The sequence below is a fragment of the Neoarius graeffei genome, chromosome 9, assembly GCF_027579695.1.
Source record: "Neoarius graeffei isolate fNeoGra1 chromosome 9, fNeoGra1.pri, whole genome shotgun sequence".
Taxonomy (NCBI): Eukaryota; Metazoa; Chordata; class Actinopteri; order Siluriformes; family Ariidae; genus Neoarius; species Neoarius graeffei.
The window spans coordinates 8418599-8439398 of NC_083577.1; the positions used below are offsets into that span (position 1 = coordinate 8418599).

Genomic DNA, 20800 nt, shown 5'->3' on the forward strand with positions numbered 1-20800 from the left:
AAAAAACACATAAAAATATATAATATTTGTTATGATGATGTTTTTTGCGACTGTTAATGGAAAATAATCGAATTCAGGGTGGGAACAGTAACGCATCACACCACTCGGTCATTGATTATTTTCCTGTAACACCATGGCCTGTACTGATTATTTCTTATTATTCTATCCACATTCACTGGATATGAGCAAACTCTACTACTAGGATATCAGCTCATATACCGTGAGTAGAGAAAAAGAAAAGGGTTGGATTGTGTTGCTAAACCAACCAAGGACAAAAAAAAACCTACTCAAAAACAGAACCCTGAAAATTGTCATCAAGTATATAAAAGAAACAGAAATAGTTAAAAGAATATAGGGTTTGTTTGTTTCCCCTAATATCTCTTGTTCCGCACTCCAGCCCATTCGGTGGTGGTAATGCACCTTTAAGTTGGTTTGCCAACCACAAAAGAAGAAGAAGAAGAACAAAATATGGAATAAAAGTATTTGATGGTAAGAATGTATCTTTTTTTTCCCAAGAATTATTATTACAGCATTTTTCACAAATTGCTCACGTCATTTTGCCGGTTTGTTTACATTCCAAGCGGAAATAATTTTGTTGGATGTTTTGTATAAAGTTTTTATTTATCAAATTTGCAAAAAATAAAAATAAAAATGTTCTGTTTCTTAAAATCCAGTGAATATGGATGTAATAAAACAGTTATTCCACTCAATCTCATCGTACATGGCTTATAGACAACTCAGTGCTATGCACCTCATCGGCTATCAGCTCATGTACGACTCGATTTAGTGGAATAACTGTTAAATACATACAATACAGGAAGGCATTATTTAGATGAGAAAACCCAAAATGTATCTGAAAATTTTGTTCCACACACATTATGATTTGAATTTGACAATGAAATTTTCAATCAATCAATCAATCAATCAATCAATCAATCAATCAATCAATCAATCAAGCAAGCATGCAAGCAAGCAAGCAAGCAATCATCTATGATACTGGACATTTGGACCATTCTGTATTTTTATTAACCTGAAGTGTATCAGTTCATCAATTCACTGCTGTTCTCTTTGTTAACACAGCTTATCAATACATTGTGCTGTGAGTTCCTCATTCAGAGCCTGCACATCTGCGAACGCAGGGAAGTGATTTCTGATCGTACCTTCAGGTGTCAGTAGGCATTAGATGGGAACGTAAGATCTTTTGTTATAATTTGACTGAGCTCATTGCACGCCATCTGGGTTTGCTAATCCTGCTGTAATCATGCATATTTTACACTCGCTGAGAGTTTGCTGATACGGCCTGCTGTATTTCAGTGAGAAATGCATATGTGTGTGTGTGTGTGTGTGTGTGTGTGTGTGTGTGTGTGTGTGTGTGTGTGTGTGTGTGTGTGTGAGAGAGAGGCAGAAAGGACAGACAGGTCCAGACAGAAGCCCCACTGTGGAAAAGAACACAGCAGCTGTGTGAAAATACTGCTGACGTTTTAGAGACACCTCTCTCTCTCCATGAAGCATACACCTGCAATCCTCTCCAACAATGAACCAGAGGAGAGAATGAAATGAGAAAATAATGATTTGGGGGTGTATGGAGTTAATACACTGTGTAAATCTCAAACAAATGGATATTTCCCCCAACATTGTACAGAAAGGTAGTTTTGAGGTGGTTGGGTTGTTATGGGAGGACTTTGGTGGTCTTGGAGAAGCTTTCTTGTCATTTTCCAGTGGTCCTGAGAAGCTCTCTGGCTTGGTTTTGGACTGGTTTTAGGCGATTGTTCTTAGGGTTGTTTGGTGTAGTCTTGGTAGAGTTTTGTGGTGGCCTCAAAGGGGCCTTGGATTGGGCTTGCAGTGCTTTTGGGGTGGTTTTGAGGGGCTCTTTGGGTAGTGTTCAGGTGGTTTTGGTTGGTCTTCAGGTGATTTTGGTTGGTCTTGGGGTCATCTTTAAGTGGCTTAAGGGGAGCTTGGGTTGGTTTTGCAGTAATTTTGGGCTGGTCTTGTGATTTTTGGGTGGTCTTTGGTGGTCTTGGAGTAATTTGATGGAGGTCTGAGGTTGGTTTTTGAGAGGCCATGGGGATCTTGGGTTGGTTTTAGTGGTGCCTTTGGTTGATTTGGGGGGGTTCTGGAGGTTTTGGGGTGGTCTTGGATTGGTTTTGGTGGGTATTCATGATGATTTTGGGGTGGTTGTGGGGAGCCTTGAATAATCTAAGGGTAATCTTGGTAGGTATCCAGGTGATTTTTGGGGTGGCTCTAGGGGCCTGAGATGGTCTTGGAGTAGTTTTGGTCGGTAGGTGATTCTGGGGTAGTTGTGGGGAGCCTGGGATAATCTAGTGGTAGTCTTGGCAGGTATTCAGGTGATTGTGTGGTGGATGGGGGGGCAGAATGGTCTTGGGGTAGTTTTGGCAGTTATTCAGGTTATTTTGGGGGCTGGGATAATCTAGGGATAGTCTTGGCAGGTATTCAGGTGATTTTGTGGTGTATATGGGGGGGCAGAATGGTCTTGGGGTAGTCTTGGCAGGTATTCAGGTGATTCTGGAGTGGATATGGGGGGGTGGTCTTGAGGTAGTTTTGGCAGGTATTCAGGTAATTTTGTGGTAGCTCTAGGGGCCTGAGATGGTCTTGGGGTAGTTTTAGTAAGTATTCAGGTGATTCTGGGGTGGTTGTAGGGGGTCTGGGATAATTTAGAGGTAGTCTGGGCAGAAATTCAGATGATTTGGGGGTGGCTCTAGGAGCCTGAGATGGTCTTGGAGTAGTGTTGGTCGGTAGGTGATTCTGGGGTAGTTGTGGGGAGCCTGGGATAATCTAGTGGTAGTCTTGGCAGGTATTCAGGTGATTTTGTGATGGATATGGGGTGGGGGCAGAATGGTCTTGGGGTAGTTTTGGCAGTTATTCAGGTGATTTTGGGGACTGGGATAATCTAGGAGTAGTCTTGGCAGGTATTCAGGTGATTTTGTGGTGGATATGGGGGGCAGAATGGTCTTGGGGTAGTCTTGGCAGGTATTCAGGTGATTTTGGAGTGGATATGGGGGGTGGTCTTGGTGTAGTTTTGGTGGGTATTCAGGTAATTTTGGGGTGGTTATAGTGGGGCTGGAAAGGTCTTGGGGTAGTTTTGGCAGGTATTCAGGTGATTTTGTGGTGGTGGTGGTGGGGGGGGCAGAATGGTCTTGAGGTAGTTTTGGCAGGTATTCAGGTAATTTTGTGGTAGCTCTAGGGGCCTGAGATGGTCTTGGGGTAGTTTTGGTAAGTATTCAGGTGATTCTGGGGTGGTTGTAGGGAGCCTGGGATAATTTAGAGGTAGTCTGGGTAGGAATTCAGGTGATTTGGGGGTGGCTCTAGGGGCCTGAGATGGTCTCAAAGTAGTTTTGGTAGGTATTCAGGTGATTATGGGGTGGTTGTGGAGGACCTGGGGTGCTCTTGGGGTTGTTTTGGACTGGCCCTAAAATGGCATTATATTTTAAACAAAAGTGACACAGAGATTTTCATAATATATACAATAAAATTGCTTTGCAAACAATTTCTGTCTACTGTCAAAATGAAAATAGTGGAAAAACTGAAATGCTATAGTCTACATCACTTAACAATGTAAAAAGTTGTAGTGTTATCTGTACACATTTTGGCTGTCATTTCTTATTGATACCTAAAAAAATCTTCAGGAGTAGTACACCCATAATTCACAATATCTCTGGCTATTTCTTTACTCCCACAAATCAGAAGTGATATGAATGACTTTTCATCAAGGAGAAGCATCTAGAGTAGCCTGAATTATCATTATTTTTGATTGTTTGCTTGCTTTTAGCAAACAATAACCATATACATTTGCTATCAAATATGAACATTTGGAGAAAAATGAAATGGTACTAATATATTACAGCACACATCACTCATTCATCCAAACACTACCGCCAAGTGTTGTGTAGATACAGAATCAGAAATATTTATTTCATTCTTCTATCAATAGCTCACAGCTACAGTAATTGACCATCATCTTTTGGTCTGACATTGCCCCCTGGTAGGAACCCTGTGAGTTTCAATATAATTTGAGCACTGACTCAGAATGACAGCCATTTTTCCGGCTAAGTGACATTTTACTGAATGACATTTTCCTCTGACGCCTGCCACCGCTCTTGTGAAACATTAATAGTTAGGGCATAAGGATTTCTTGTCAACATGGAAATGATTAACCTCAAAAGGCACTTGTCTATGAGAAAGAGAAAAATGCTTGGAATCCATGCAAGAAAATGCTGTGAGGCTTTCAAGCTCTGATTCTGGGTTCAGTGTTTAAAAGCAGTTTTACACCGATTCGCTGTCACAAATACCCCTCTCTGTTTGGACAGTGCTACTTAAGTGTGCTGTTTTGTTCTAACTTCTGTACATGCTTTTATATTGATTTTTTTTCCTTCTCTGTTATTTCATTGGTTTTGATGGATTTCATACACTCACCGGGCACTTTATTAGGAACACCCATACGTCCATCTGCTGTTTTCTGCAGTTCTCTAATCAGCCGATCCCTTAACAGCAGCACAATATATCAAATCATGCAGATGCAAACCAAGAGCTTCAGTTAATGTTCACAATGTTCAAACATCAGAATGGGAAAATGTGTGATCTCAAAGTGTGACTTTCTTTCACTGTGGCATGGGTGTTGGTTTGAGCCAGATGGACTGGTTTGAGTATTTCAGAAACTGCTGATCTCCTGGGGTTTTCACACACAACAGTCTCTAGAGGTTACACAGAATGGTACGAAAAACAAACAAAAAAAACAGAGTCAGTGGGCGACAGTTCTGTGGGTGGAAACAAATGCCTTGTTGATAAGAGAGGGTCAGAGGAAAATGGACAGATTGGTTCAAACTTTTTTGCCAGGAAGGATACAGTAACTCATATAATCACTCTTTACAGCCGTGGTGAACAAAAAAAGCATCTCAGCATGCAACAGCAGAAGACCATTGGGTTCCACTCCTGCAGCCAAGAACAGGAATCTTAGAATCAAGAACAAGTTCCTATTAAAGTAGCCGGTGAGTGTATGCGACTCGTTATTACCTAATCACACTTTTATATACTTCTAGTTTATGTTCCAAGTCTTTGCGTGTTCTTGTTTCATGTTTATCCTACTTACACTACCGTTCAAAAGTTTGGGGTCACTTTGAAATGTCCTTATTTTTTAAAGAAAAGCACTGTTCTTTTCAATGAAGATCACTTTAAACTAATCAGAAATACACTCTATACATTGCTAATGTGGTAAATGACTATTCTAGCTGCAAATGTCTGGTTTTTGGTGCAATATCTCCATCGGTGTATAGAGGCCCATTTCCAGCAACTCTCACTCCAGTGTTCTAATGGTACAATGCGTTTGCTCATTGCCTCAGAAGGCTAATGGATGATTAGAAAACCCTTGTACAATCATGTCAGCACAGCTGAAAACAGTTTAGCTCTTTAGAGAAGCTATAAAACTGACCTTCCTTTGAGCAGATTGAGTTTCTGGAGCATCACATTTGTGGGGTCGATTAAATGCTCAAAATGGCCAGAAAAATGTCTTGACTATATTTTCTATTCATTTTACAACTTATGGTGGTAAATAAAAGTGTGACTTTTCATGGAAAACACAAAATTGTCTGGGTGACCCCAAACTTTTGAACGGTAGTGTACCTTGTGTGTTTTCCAAGTTCTTTGTTCCTATTACTTGATTAAAACCTTAACACATTTGTATCCACTTTCTGTGAGCTTCCTTGTTTGGAGTTATCACAGGAATCTGTGTACTCAGACCAAATCAGAGCAAAATTGATCATTTTGATTCGTTACCTCTGCCAAGAGGTATATTGGTATATTTTTGGTGTGGTTTGTTTATCTGGCTGTTTGTTTGTCTGCCTGTAAACAGGATTATGCAAAACCTACCGATCCAATTTTCATGAAACTTGGTGGAAGGGCGTAGTATGGGCCAAGGAAGAACCTATTCAATTTTGGAGCTGATCCGAGTCACAGAAAGGATCCATGAAGTTAGGATCTCTTTCACTAATGTTGCAAAATACAGCATTTGGCCTTAGTGGATGCCTAAACTCAACAATGCCACACATGTTAAAACTCAGTAGATGGCAGTAAAGTTCAATAGTGACAAAGTATAGCCAATGTAGAAATACGATGACTCCATGTTCACAATCCACATTCACAGGTACCAGTAATCCTCTTGAATATACATGTAGGCATATAATTCTAATAGTTTTGGAAAAATATCCAGACATATAAAGTTGTTGTGGTTGAAGATTTGCACATCATAGAAGAGTCAACTATTGTCTTTGGCCGAGGTCAAAACTTCGGCAAATGCATGTAGAAGAATCACCAAAGTATATAAAGCATCAAGGCAGCACTAAGAAAATTAAATAAATACTTATAGAAATTACTAGTTTAAAACATTTTGCTTATTGCATTCAGTGTTTACTGACACATTTTCTTTGGCAACCAACATTTCCAGAACATATGGCATTTCTGACACATTACAACTCTGTCCTTTGGCTCATTTTAGCAGCTCGAAACTACCAAAACCACCTCTCTTGGATGCCACCTCTCTCGGACTCTTGGTCCGCACCCAAATTTGATTCCTGTGTTCTCACCTCCCTAAAGAATCACACTGAGAACACACCAGGGTTCCATTCTAACTGCAAACTGAGTAAACACTATTTCTGTGAAAGCACTGAAAACCGACCAGTGGTGTGGAAAGCAGAGAGACACTCGCTTAGCAAACATCAAAGTTTGGAGACCCCTGCAACTATAAATGCAGTCTTAAATAATGATTCATGTTGCATCATAACATCCAGCACGATGAAAAGGGGGTGAAATAGTAGAGTCAAAAACCTCTCAGCCTTGCAAACAGTCATAAACATCACTCTGTGCTGAAAAAAAGAACAAAGATGTGGAGAAGGGAGTGCAATTCTCTTTGGCGATTATGGGCTCCACTGGAGGACACATAGCTCTGAAATGTCAAAAAAAATAACTTTTGTGGCAGTTCCCTGCAATTAATTTTATTCAATAGTTTGCAGGATGACTTGACATTTGCAAAGAATGGGTAATTGGACTGTTGCTGATGGAATAAGCAACTGGGCTTCATGTGCACTCCCCCATGTGCACTCTTTCACTTTTTATTTTTAGGAAAATTGTACAAAACTTTGCCACAAGTCGGAGTGTGCTACATGGTTGGCACTTTTCAAGAGTAGAAGTGCCACAGACAAGGAGGACAGATGACTCTGCATGACTCTTCATAGTCCTCTGATCCTCTTGGCCTCTGGTCACGTCCAGCTGGGGAAGGCGCTGAGGCTCTTTGTTCTCCTGCTAGGCATGGTGAAGTGCACTCATCTGGAGACAGAGGCCAAGGAGAGTCTTCCGACTGAGTTACAATCATCTGGTCCAAGAGGAAACAAGACTGTCTCCTCAACACCGCTACTGCAGTCCTGGGGTAAAAACCCTGACAGCTTCAAATATAAAGTTGCTGACAACAAAGACATTGTCCTCTATGTGAAAATCAGAGCTGGACTTATGCTAAAGTGGGTGTAGTCAGGATTTAATCAGAGTTACAATGCTGCTTGAAAGTTTGTGAACCCTTTAGAATTTTCTATATTTCTGCATAAATATGACCTAAAACATCATCAGATTTTCACACAAGTCCTAAAAGTAGATAAAGAGAACCCAGTTAAACAAATGAGACAAAAATATTATACTTGGTCATTTATTTATTGAGGAAAATGATACAATATTACATATCTGTGAGTGGCAAAAGTATGTGAACCTTTGCTTTCAGTATCTGGTGTGACCCCCTTGTGCAGCAATAACTGCAACTAAACGTTTCCAGTCATTGTTGATCAGTCCTGCACACCGGCTTGGAGGAATTTTAGCCCATTCCTCCGTACAGAACAGCTTCAACTCTGGGATGTTGGTGGGTTTCCTCACATGAACTGCTCGCTTCTGGCCCTTCCACAACATTTCGGTTGGATTAAGGTCAGGACTTTGACTTGGCCATTCCAAAGCATTAACTTTATTCTTCTTTAACCATTTTTTGGTAGAACGACTTGTGTGCTTAGGGTTGTTGTCTTGCTGCATGACCCACCTTCTCTTGAGATTCAGTTCATGGACAGATGTCCTGACATTTTCCTTTAGAATTCGCTGGTATAATTCAGAATTCATTGTTCCATCAATGATGGCAAGCCATCTTGGCCCAGATGCAGCAAAACAGGCCCAAACCATGATACTACCACCACCATGTTTCACAGATGGGATAAGGTTCTTATGCTGGAATGCAGTGTTTTCCTTTCTCCAAACATAATGCTTCTCATTTAAACCAAAAAGTTCTATTTTGGTCTCATCCGTCCACAAAACATTTTTTCTAATAGCCTTCTGGTTTGTCTACGTGATCTTTAGCAAACTGCAGACGAGCAGCAATGCTCTTTTTGGAGAGCAGTGGCTTTCTCCTTGTAACCCTGTCATGCACACCATTGTTGTTCAGTGTTCTCCTGATGGTGGACTCATGAACATTAACATTCGCCAATGTGAGAGAGGCCTTCAGTTGCTTAGAAGTTACCCTGGGGTCCTTTGTGACCTCGCCGACTATTACATGCCTTGCTCTTGGAGTGATCTTTGTCGGTCGACCACTCCTGGGGAGGGTAACAAAGGTCTTGAATTTCCTCCATCTGTACCCAATCTGTCTGACTGTGGATTGGTGGAGTCCAAACTCTTTAGAGATGGTTTTGTAACCTTTTCCAGCCTGATGAGCATCAACAATGCTTTTTCTGAGGTCCTCAGAAATCTCCTTTGTTCGTGCCATGATACACTTCCACAAACATGTGCTGTGAAGATCAGACTTTGATAGATCCCTGTTCTTTAAATAAAACAGGGTGCCCACTCACACCTGATTGTCATCCCATTGATTGAAAACACCTGACTCTAATTTCACCTTCAAATTAACTGCTAATCCTAGAGGTTCACATACTTTTGCCACTCACAGATATGTAATATTGGATCATTTTCCTCAATAAATAAATGACCAAGTATAATATTTTTGTCTCATTTGTTTAACTGGGTTCTCTTTATCTACTTTTAGGACTTGTGTGAAAATCTGATGATGTTTTAGGTCATATTTATGCAGAAATATAGAAAATTCTAAAGGGTTCACAAACATTCAAGCACTACCTGTAAGACACTTAGACATAATTGCAGACTCTTCAGAGGTTACATGGGGGAGTTTGCCTGGAACAGGGGTGTGTCTCAGGTATGCCCGATTCTGACCTTCAATTTAAGCCCATTTTTCTTGCTAGATATTTGGCTTGTGTGAGAACTCCAGCGCTATAGTCTGACAGCTCAGTGTATCCACAATAATCCATGCTGGAATTTATGTTTTGGAGATACATACACTAAAATAATTGATGGAATGCCACTGTAGGCCAATAATGAATCTAGACTGTCTCGACTGATAGTAAATGATGGATACGTGCACTAGAGTGTTTTCTTCAATGACAACACAAGAGACTGAAGAAATGATGAGCTGAAAGGCTCAATAACACCACTAATGCACATCATGAGCTCTGAATTGTTTCCTGCTGAAGGGAGTAAACAGATGTTTTAGCGTACTTAGACCATATGATAACTTGTTTTGTGTGATTTTTTTTTTTTCACAGGTTTCCGCAGTCTACTTCCAGTGAAGCATCTAGACTTGGTCACAAACTCACCCGAGTCTAATTCAACCCTTAATAAATGTAGCTCAAGGATATTCCATAATGATTCATAATTTATATAATTAATCAGTCTATTTAATCTGAAAAAAAACCAACTTATTTAGTAATCTATATAAAACACACTATTAGATATACACTGAGGATACACAGATGCAGCCACTTGTTTAATATCAGGTGAAAAAACCACATGGACGAGGCCTTGAAAACTTCTCTGCTCAAGGCAAGCGTTAACGAGATGAATATAAACACAGCTTACTCGTGACACCACTTGTAGGTGAAGAACCTGAACGAAAGGCAAATCTATAATGTGATCGTGGCACAGGATGGCTAATGAGAGAGGAATAAGTTTTGTAGACAGTATTGAAGGCTAAAGTCAGCATGCATAGTCGCTAATGCAGTGGTATTTTAGATAGATAGTGATAATTAGCAATGTTAATGAAAGCTAATTTGAAAATGTAGTTTTTAAACTCACTAGGAAACTCTGAGACTCCTACTAGGAGGAATGTAGGAGATGTTGTGTCTGACATCACACTCTATCAGTAGGACTGTAATTACCAAAGCAGAAGCATTCCTCCTTTTAAATCGCGTTGCTTGTAACTAGTAAAACCAGAACATCAGGGACGTAGTAGCTCATCTGGCCTGCCATCAAAACACCCATGATGACCAAAACATCAAACAGAACTGAAATGTGACAATGTGTGAGAGGACCAACCTCCACAACAAACTGTTTATAACAGGAAAATCAAGAAAGGACTAAATTTTGTTCCCCGAGGGAAGATCGACCCAAAACATCGATCAGAACTGAATTCACATGATAAATGAGAAAGGAGATGTAATTCTAGTCAGAGGAAAATTTGTTAAGTTGACCTAATGACAAATTTGTTAGCAAAAATTTGACAATACAATGACCAAGTTTTGTGCAGAAGGTCTAGTTCTTTCAAATAAAACAATCAGAACTGAAATCCATTGAGAACTGAGGGAGGAGATATGGTTTAACTGAAAATAAACAAAGTTGTGAACAAATTGTTTACAACAAGAAAATCAACCAAATTTTATTCCCCGAGGGACGATCTACCCAAAACATCAATCAGAACTGAAATTGGGTGAGAGCTGCGAGAGGAGATACAATTCTAGTGAAAAGTCCGAAAACTCATTAAGGTGACCTAATTAGCAGTTCGTTTGCAAAAATTTGACAATACGATGACCAAGTATTGTTCTCAATGATGAGTTCTTTCAAATAAAACTGGAATTGGATGAGAAATGAGAGAGGAGATGCAATTCTAGTGAACGGCCTGGAAATTTTGTTAAAGGTCCCATGGCATGGTGGTTTGTTGATGCTTTAAACGGGCTCGTGGAGGCTTCTGGATGTTATATCCGCAGCCTTTCTCGAAATGAACCCTCGGCACGTAAATATAGCCTCCTGGGAGAAAGCCCCATTTCAGCGCTTTTCCCAGTGCGTCGTTTTGCTAATGAGAAGCAGGAGGCGGGGAAGGGTAGAGGGTGGGGGCGGGCCATGGGGGGAGGGGGAGGGGCTTGACCAAGCTGCGCACACACATACTCGCTGCTATCAGCGCCTGTAGCCACGCTGCTAAGACAAAACCCTGTTCTCCCTCGGACTCCTTTCGTAAACTCAACGTGACACAGAGAACAGAGAGTGAGAGTGTTCGGAGTGGTAGTTTACGAACGTATAATACCCTAGGCTTGAACACGCACTCCATAACCAAAGAGGATAGAAGCAGCAACTACAGCAACATAGCGCTTATCCAACAGAAGACATGCATTGCGGAGCAATAGTCAAACATAAGCTTATAAGTTACAGTCAATTTCCAGACTAAACTCAGTTTAACAGAGCATGCTGCATGCTCTTTAGTTTTGTAGCGCAGATTACCTGGCTAACTGCAGGAAGCAGTTAGCTGCACAGCTAATGTAGCCATTGCTAGGCTAACGCACCGATTTTAAAACACGGCAAAACGACCAGTTCTACACTTACTTGTTCGGTGTTTGTTGCTGATGCGGCAGGGATGCTTGGTATGGACCCAGGCTTCAGTGACAGTTGATGTGCAAAACCTGCCCTGTACTGTCCCAAGTTGTGGAAACATTCCTCAGGAAAATGCTTCCGACAAACATACACCGTCTTAGGTAGACTCGACGGTGTATTATTGAAGTAAATAAAATTAAGCCACTGCGTCTTCAGGGGCTCTCCTGTCGGCAGTAAGAACAGACTCTTTTCTGTGTTGTCACATCCATGTACAGCGCAATTTCCATGTTTCGCTCGCTTAGGTGATGCCATGTTGTTGTTTCCTCTATGGTCTCCTCACTACAACTGGGCGGGCAATCCATACAGTGGGTGGGAATCCAGAGGGGGGGCGTGGGGATCATCTCCCTTGCTGACGTAGTAAAGGGAAGAGCTTATCAACGTGCCGTTTTGACGCACCATTCTCAAATGTTGGGCATAGTTTGGTTTACAGATTATGAAATTTCTAGCCACTGGGGTGACTTAAGAAGGTCAGAGGAACTCATTTTAACGTTAAAAAACCTCAGAAAGTGAAAATTTCATGCCATGGGACCTTTAATTTGGCCTAATTACTAATTCGTTAGGAAAAAAATTGACAAAACAACGGCCAAGTTTTGTGCAGAGTGATGAGTTCTTTCAAACAAAACAATCAGAATGGAAATCCATGGAGAACTGACAGAGGACATACAATTTAACTGAACTGTGTACGACGGACACCACGCCATGGCAACAGCTCATTGACTTTATGGCCAGATGAGCTTATAAACAGATACTCACACAAACTTAAGTACATATTAATATCATCACTTTAACATTTTTCCCCACATACATCCTCACAGGAGATGCCTCTCAGTCAGAGATGCTGTGTTTCTCGATCATTGAATGTTATTTTGTATGGATAAAACTGTGAAGAACATGTAAAGTAATCTGTAAGGGTAGAAGATGAGAGCTAGGTCAGCTCATCCTTGTCCTTGTCCTGACATAAGAGCTTTAATTAACAAAAAAAAAATTAACTCAATGAGGGTGGCATGGTGGTGTAGTGGTTAGCACTGTCGCCTCACAGCAAGAAGGTTCTGGGTTCAAGCCCAGTGGTTGATGGGGGCCTTTCTGTACGGAGTTTGCATGTTCTCCCCATGTCTGCATGGGTTTCCTGTGGGTGCTCTGGTTTCCCCCGCAGTCCAAAGACATGCAGGTTAGGCTAAGTGGTGACTCTAAATTGACTGTAGGTGTGAATGGTTGTTTGTCTGTATGTGTTAGCCCTGCGATGGCCTGGCAATTTGTCCAGGGTTTACCCCGCCTCTCGCCCATAGTCAGCTGTGACAGGCTCCTGCGACCCTGCACAGGATAAGCGGTTATGGATAATGGATGGAATAAGAAAGATATTGACCATGAGTGTGAATGGTTGTTTGTCTCTATGTGTCAGCGTTGTGATGACCTGGTGACTTTCTTGGTGACCTGGTGTACCCCGCCTCTCGCCCATAGTCAGCTGGGATAGGCTTCAGCTTGCCTGCGACCCTATACAGGATAAGCAGCTACAGATAATGGATGGATTGATAAACTCCCATTATTTTATTAATTAGACAAGTCCAAATAGCAAATTGGAGGTGTGATAAAATAACCTACATCCTCTGCAACAGTTATCAATTTCCTCCAGGACATATGGTACAAATCAGGACATAATTTGCAATGCCATAGTATGTCTCGGAAAGCATGAGGTTGTGACTCAGCTTTGCACATCTGGAGCATGATTTCAAACCCCCCCCCCATTCTTTTTGGTAAAACAGCTCAAGTGCAACATGTGGAAAGGTTCAAGGGGTGAATACTTATGCAAGGCTCTGAACATCTTTGTTGCTGATGTATGTTTGTGTGTCAGCACTAAGCTGGAAGTAAGCATTCTGCCTCTCGACTGGGAGATTATGAGTTCTATTTGCAGTTGGGTCATACCAAAGACCATCATAAAAATGGTACTTACTACCATCTGGCAAGGCACGCTGCAATACAGATGCGAGCGGGGAAGCCAAACTCTTGTGGTTACCAGAGGACTACCACCCCCCCGTAACCCTAGCTGTATAGGCAAGAGGCCGAGGGCTATTAAAACGGAGATCGGCGCTGCACCCATACATCATACTAAGTCAGAAGTGTACGTGATATCCGCACTTACTGCACTCTTTGGGGTCCCTGTTGTTGCGGATCAGGGCTTTCTGTGTGGGGATGCGGAAGAGGCTGGTCCAGTTGATGGTGTTGTAGTAGCACAGCTGGCTGTTGTTGGTGATATAGACATTGCCGGCGCTGATCTCATGCAGAGACTGCAGCTGCAGCGAAGAGATCCACTGCTGCTTGAGTACCAACAGAGAGATTCCGCTGAGAAAGGAAAGACGACAGGAAGGACAAATTAATCCACACGTATTTCTAAAGAATCAATGAGACCGCACCTGTTGCAGTCGCGATGGAGATTTGATTCACAGCTGGATGAGCTAAGCGGATTGGAAACAGACCACTGAAGAAAAAACAATCAACTCCCTCCTTCCTCGAAATTCTTCCTTCATGATTTCTTACCTTCCTTCCATTGTTCCCCAATATTTCTTCTTTCTTTCATTCCCAATTCCCCTTTTTCCATTTCCCTTCTTCACTTTGTTCTGTCCTCCCTTCCATCTTTCCTTCTTTCCCTATTTTCCTTCCTTCCTTCCATCCACATTTCCTTCCTTCCTTCCTTCCTTCCTTCCTTCCTTCCTTCCTTCCTTCCTTCCTTCCACATTTTCTTTCTTTCTTTCTTTCTTTCTTTCTTTCTTTCTTTCTTTCTTTCTTTCTTTCTTTCTTTCCTTGCCCATCATTTTCACTTCCTACCCCTGTACCACTTGTCTTTTTCCTCCTTTGTCTACCATCCATCCTCCATATTTCCCTCCATCCCTTCTTCATTCCCCATCTTTCTTTCTCTCCCTTCCAAACATTTCCCATCTTTATTTGTATTTCCCATCCATCCTCCTTTCTTTTTACCTACCATCTATCCCCACTCACTTCCTGTCTTCTTTCTTTCCTCTTCCTTCTCTTCCTTTCATTTCTCTATTTCTCCTTCCTTCCTGCCCAACTCTTACCCTTTCTTCTACCTTTCCTTCCTTTCTTTCCTTCAGTCCTTCCTTTGTTCCCCTCCTTCACTATTCCTTCCTTCCATCTTTTCTCTATTCCTTTTCTCCCATGGCCTCTTTCTCTTCTCATTTTCATTCTCATGTTGTTCTTTCTTTTTAATATAATTTTCTTCTCTGTTCTATCTTTCTTTTGAAAATATTTCAGAAGACCCTCACAATTTTTCTCTTGTCCTTCCTTGTTTCGCCTCTCAACTATGTTTATCTCACACCATTATTCCAGACTACCTATTTTCTTATTTTTATTCCTCCCATGCACTCTCTCTCTCTCTCTCTCTCTCTCTCTTTCTCTCAACCCTGGCAGTGTCAGACCCTGTGCATTTCAATGCTGTTTCATGTGACAGGCAGTAATTGGTACAATGGTAAGGCGGTTAAAGGAATGACCCCAAGACTCTTTAAGCAAGTTTGCAGATTCTCTCTCTCTCTCTCTCTCTCTCTCTCTCTCTCTCCCTCCTTTCCAGATAGCACATTACAAAATGAAATCTTACTAAGTAAATAAACTGTGTCCATTAAGGTCACATGAGCAGAGGGACAGATCTCATTAACATGTGAGTTAAAGCAGAGCAGGAAATACCTATAGAGCGATCGGCCACCGATGGTTGCCAAATTCGAGAAGACACTTAGGTCTGTCATGTTTTCTGGCCATGACTGAATATTCAGGAAACCTGAAGAGGACAGAAGAAAACAACACAAATTAACAACACACACACATAATTCTTAGAAATAACTAAGGCAGTACACAGTCAAAATTCAAACCAAGTCTGGGTCCAGTGTTGCCAGACACTGCTGACGTTTTCCAGCCCAAAACATGTTCAAATCCACCAAAATGCACTTAAAACCACCCAATCTGGCAACACTGTCTGGGTCAGCTCACCCTGACATTTACATTATGCATCCTCAGACAGACTCTGAGCCGAGTGCCGAGCAGGATATGAGGATGTGACGACTCTCCGCTTCTTAATAAACGGCACTCGGCTGCAGAAGCACAGTCTGTTATTTCATTTTGAAGAGCTACTACTTTACAGGAATGAGTGTGAGACCCAGAAGCCCAAATACACGTCATAGAAATGAGAAATGTGTCAAGTTACACACCGCAAAACTTTTCTTGCCTGCCACAACTCCTTCCTTACTTCCTTCAGCCATCCCTTCTCCTTCCTTTCCTTCCTTTAGCCTTGTATTTAGCATGATCCTCCTCTTATGTTCTACACATTTTCATTCATCCTTCATTCCTGCCCCCTTGTCATTCCTTCCAGCCTTACCCCAGTCTTCCCTTTCTTCTGCCTTGTCCTTCCTTCCTTCTTTCTTCCTTGTTCTTTCTTTATTTTTCTACTTCTTTCCTTCTCCACTGTCTTTCCCTCCTTCATTCTCTCTTATCCTTTCTTCCTTCTCCCTTATCCTTTCTTCCTTCTTCCTTATCTTTCCCTCCTCCTTCCTTCCTTGTACTTCCTTCCTCCTCCCTTGTCACTTCTTCCTTCTCCACTGCTCTTCCTTCCTTCCTTCCTTCCTTCCTTCCTTCCTTCCTTCCCCCTTGTCCTTCCTCCTTGTCTTCCTGTTTCCTTCCTTCCTTCTGTATTTCCTTTCTTATCCCTTGTCCTTTCTCCTTGTCTTCCTGTTTCCTTCCTTCCTTCTTTCCTTCCTTCTGTATTTCCTTCTTTCTCCCTTGTCCTTCATCCGTCTTCCTGCTTCCTTCCTTGCTTCCATCCTTCCTTCCTTCCATATATCCTTTCTTATTCATCCCTTCCTTCTTTTCATCCCTTCCTTCCCCCCTTGCTCCACCTCTAACTGCTTCACCCCTCTTTGTTTCTTCCTTCCTATTTTCTCCTGTTCTTTCCTCCACCCTTTTCTTTCCTTCCTCTCCATCTTCACTCTTTCTTTCCATTTCTTCACAATTTGAGACGTAGCCAAGCCCAGGATTAACCACAGCACTGGTGAAAGCACAATGCATTATGAAAAGCATTCAAGTTCAGATAAATTAAATTAACTTAGAAATTTGAAAGTGGAAAATTACAGCGCGTGCCGAAAACTCAACATACGACCCTGGTGTATATGGAGTTGTTAATGAAACGGCAACAATAAGCTCAAACCATATTCTATCCTGTCCAAACAATATCACACTGATGGTGCAATTAACATGAACAACAATAAGCTATAAATATTAACGATTGTAAACACGGATTAGATAGACCCAGACCCATGTGTGGAGCTGATTACATTTTTTATTCATTTGGCCGCCTCCTCTAAATATCTGGCACCTGTTCCGGATGTTTTTTAAGTGGGATAGTTGAAGGAAAGGCTAATGGCATGGACGTTCGATTATTTAGAAATTTAAATAATGTATAGAAATGTTGAATATTTCATCAGGCAGAATTGCACTAAGGATATGAGTGAAGAAAGGACAAACAAGATGGAGATGTGGTGCGGAGCTGAGAAAGAAATGAGGTGGAGAGCAAAAGGCAAGGTTGAGATATGAGATAAGAATAGAGATCTGTGATGCATATGGAGGAAAGCAGGGGTTTATAAGGACAAGGTGAACATACATTACTGAAATGACACTGAAATGGAAAAAAAAGTGGCATGCTGTCAAAGATAAAGCATCAGTTGCATTGCTGATGGTTGAATTTCGTGAGGTACTCCTGATGTCTAAGATGTATTTTGACCTCTAAATGACTATCATGACAAGCATTAAAAAGTAAACGCATTCCTGTGACAAAGCAACAACACTGGAGACTCCTTTCGTAAATGCTATACGCAGACAGGTGATGAGTTTATGCCATCATGTGTTGTCCGTCGTCTGTCCATCTGGCGTCATCCACATTTCACAAAAATCGCTTCTTCTCTCTCAATTCTTCACCGATTTTTATTCTTTTTGGCAGGAAGGTAGGTCTGCCGGGGGTGCATATAGCTTCTACCCAGATTTGCATAATTGCAAATAATAATGAAGATATGGAGTAATTAAGCCCCAATGAGCAGTTTCCACACAAATCGCTTCTTCTCCCTCAAGTCATCACTGATTTTGATTCTTTCTGGCATGAAGGTAGGGGTGCCTAGGGTGCATATAACTTCTACTCAGATTTGCTTAACTACAATTATTAATGAAGTTATGGACTAATTAAGCCTTAATGAGCAGTTCAACAAAACTAGCTTCTTCTCAGTCAATTCCTCACTGTTTTGGATTCTTTCTGGCAAATAGGTCGGTATTCCTCGGGTGTATACTGTATCAAAAGAGTCAAAGTCCCGTCCACACCAGGATCTGGTCTTCCCAGGCAGTCTCCTGTCCCAGTATTAACCAGCTCTTTGAGGCACAGGGGTACGATGCCAATCTCCGTTTCCATAGCCCTCAGCCTCTTGCCTATAGAGGTAGGGTTACAGTGGGGGGCTAGTCCTCTGGTAACTGCAAGAGTTTGGCTTCCCTACTTGCATTTGTATTGCAGCATGCCTTGCCAGATGGCAGTAGGTACCATTTTTATGATGGTTTTGGTATGATCTGACCGTGAGTAGAACTCATGATCTCCCAGGCAAGAAGGGGACATGCTAACCATTAGACCAATGCATGGTCTCAAGTGTATATCACTTCTATATGTAGCTTGTATATAGTGTATATACAGTTGTGGTCAGAAGTGTACATACAGTGACATGAATGTCATCTTGGATATGAATGTCATGGCAATATTTGAGCTTTCAGTAATTTATTTGAACTGTTCTTTTTCTGTGGCAGAATGTACAGCATACATCTTTAAAAAAGAAAATAATAATAATAATAATAATAATAATAATAATAATAATAATAATAATAAATAAATAAATAAACCCACTAGAATTTGGTGCACAAGTTTTAATTTTCTTTGTTTTTTTTTAAATCAACACGGGGTCAAAATTATACATAGAGGGTCAAAAACATACATGCAGCACACCTAATATTTGGGTAAAATGTCTCTTCGCAAGCTTCACCTTGACCAAACATTTTTGTTTACCATGAACAAGCTTCTGGCAGAATTATGGTTGGATATTTCACGACTCTTCATGGTAGAATTGCGAGAGTTCAATTTTTTTTTTTTATTGGCATGGACTCGACTTATAAGCACGGTCCATATATTTTCAATAGGTTTGAAGTCGGGACTTGTTTTAAGCTTAATGTTCGCCTGCTTTACCCTCCACAACCAGCTCTAATGCGTGTTTGGGTTCATTGTCCTGTTGTAACTCCCAAGTCATGTTCAAGTTTCTGATGGTTTATGCTGAAGAATTCTGAGGTAGTCCTCCTTCTTCATTATTCCATCCACTTTGTGCAATGAACCAGTTCCACTGGCAGCAAAACAGCCCCAGCGCATGATGATCCTAGTAACAGCTGGTGGTTTAATTTTTATTAAAGATGTATGCTATACATTCTCCCACAGAAAAAGAACAGTTCAAAGAAATTACTGAAAGCTCAAATACTGCCATGACATTCATATCCAAGATGACATTCCTGTCACTGTATGTAAACTTCTGACCACAACTGTAGCTTGCAACATTTATTGCTCAAGGTGGCCCATTTTAGATCATTCCTTCTGGACTAGACGGGCTGGGAGTGAGCTACACCATCATTGATGGTCTCGTTAGAACAGGCTTAGGTTATGTGTAGTGTCCACCATCTAAACAAGTCCCTGTGAATGGGCTGCAGTGTTGTTTTCGTTAACGATGATGATGACGAAATGATTTCGTCAACGCACCTTTTTTTCTTGACTAAAACGAGACAGTGACGAGCTAAACATAACTCTTTGATCATGAAAATATGACGAGACGTATCTGTTGTTTTCGTTGACGAGACAAGACGAGACGAAAACGTTAGTGGGTTGGCTATAGGACTATCAAAATGCATGGCATTTCCTCCAATGGCACGTGCAACCTGTCTGCCAAATGCTGAAAATATCAGCAATGCACCTGCATCCTGTCCTTGTTTGGTCACGCCCACCAGGAACAGTGCACCCAGTTCATGGACCATGGCGGCGGCAACGCCAGCACAAGGGCTTGGTGGGCAGAAAAGACGTGATGATTTATGGACATACTTTACACATAATCCAGCAGAAATAAAATGAAATGCCTTGTAGTGGGAGACAGAGGTACACTCTGCGGCTATAAACTACGTGGCAAGAATACGACCGACCTCAAGAGTCATCTAAAGGCTCACCATGCTGCTATTTCTGCGACGGTAAGTTAACATTACAAGAAGTCCTGTTAACGGATCATGTATATGTTTGCTAGCTTTGGTAGAGGTCACTCAACAATCGGTCTGTGATGAATTTCGTATGAAGTTTTCCAAAACACCGTGACATGGCGAAAATGAATGGGACCGCTAGCTTCATGCTAAAGTTGGCTTGGTTAAGCTAACTTAAATTCAATTAACATGTCATGAGTAAAACTTGTCCTGCAGGGATTATTGGTGGGACAGCAACTGAATGCTTTGTCATACTGTATATTGACCCATATTTGAGTTACTGTGAAACATCTTTTCAGACCTGTTGCTGTGCCTTAATATATTGCGACATGTTAAACGGAGGCAGAAACACGAGTTTGTGAACAATGGAGCATGCGCACTAACAGACATCCCAGCCTGCAGAAACTCATTTCAGGGAGGTGTCGTGACGCATGCCTTTTTTTCCCATCAGCGAGGGGGGTGTCACAACACCTCCCTGAAATGAGTTTGGAGATCTGTAAACCAATCAGGATGCTCTTTGTCTATCATGCACTACATGAACAGGCACACACGCAGTCTCTCTCTCGCTCTCCCTCGCGCACTCCGTCATATGCGCGATGCAGACATTAATGTTTCGCGTGCACGCTCTTGCTCGCTTGCTCTAGATTCCGGGAGATATTCTCCAATTTGCGGCCATCAGGGAGCCACTGTCAATATGCGGGAGGCTCCCGGAACTTCCGGGAGACTTGGGATGTCTGCACTAGACAGTGTTTAT

At 41.6% G+C, this 20800-nt stretch overlaps 1 protein-coding gene across 3 annotated transcripts in view; it reads right to left on the minus strand.

Annotated features, from left to right (window-relative positions):
* Positions 1 to 20800, minus strand: part of LOC132891447 (receptor tyrosine-protein kinase erbB-4-like) — a 962854-nt gene that overhangs the window by 178902 nt on the left and 763152 nt on the right. For all 3 annotated transcript variants that reach the window (XR_009655323.1, XR_009655322.1, XM_060928997.1), the window contains exons 11-12: positions 15430 to 15520; positions 13877 to 14076 (exon numbers count right to left, since the gene is read on the minus strand). Coding sequence is in view for 1 of the 3 variants with exons in the window: in XM_060928997.1 (XP_060784980.1) it covers positions 13877 to 14076; positions 15430 to 15520 (291 nt within the window). In the remaining 2 variants the exon portion in view is untranslated. The remainder of the gene's footprint in view (positions 1 to 13876; positions 14077 to 15429; positions 15521 to 20800) is intronic.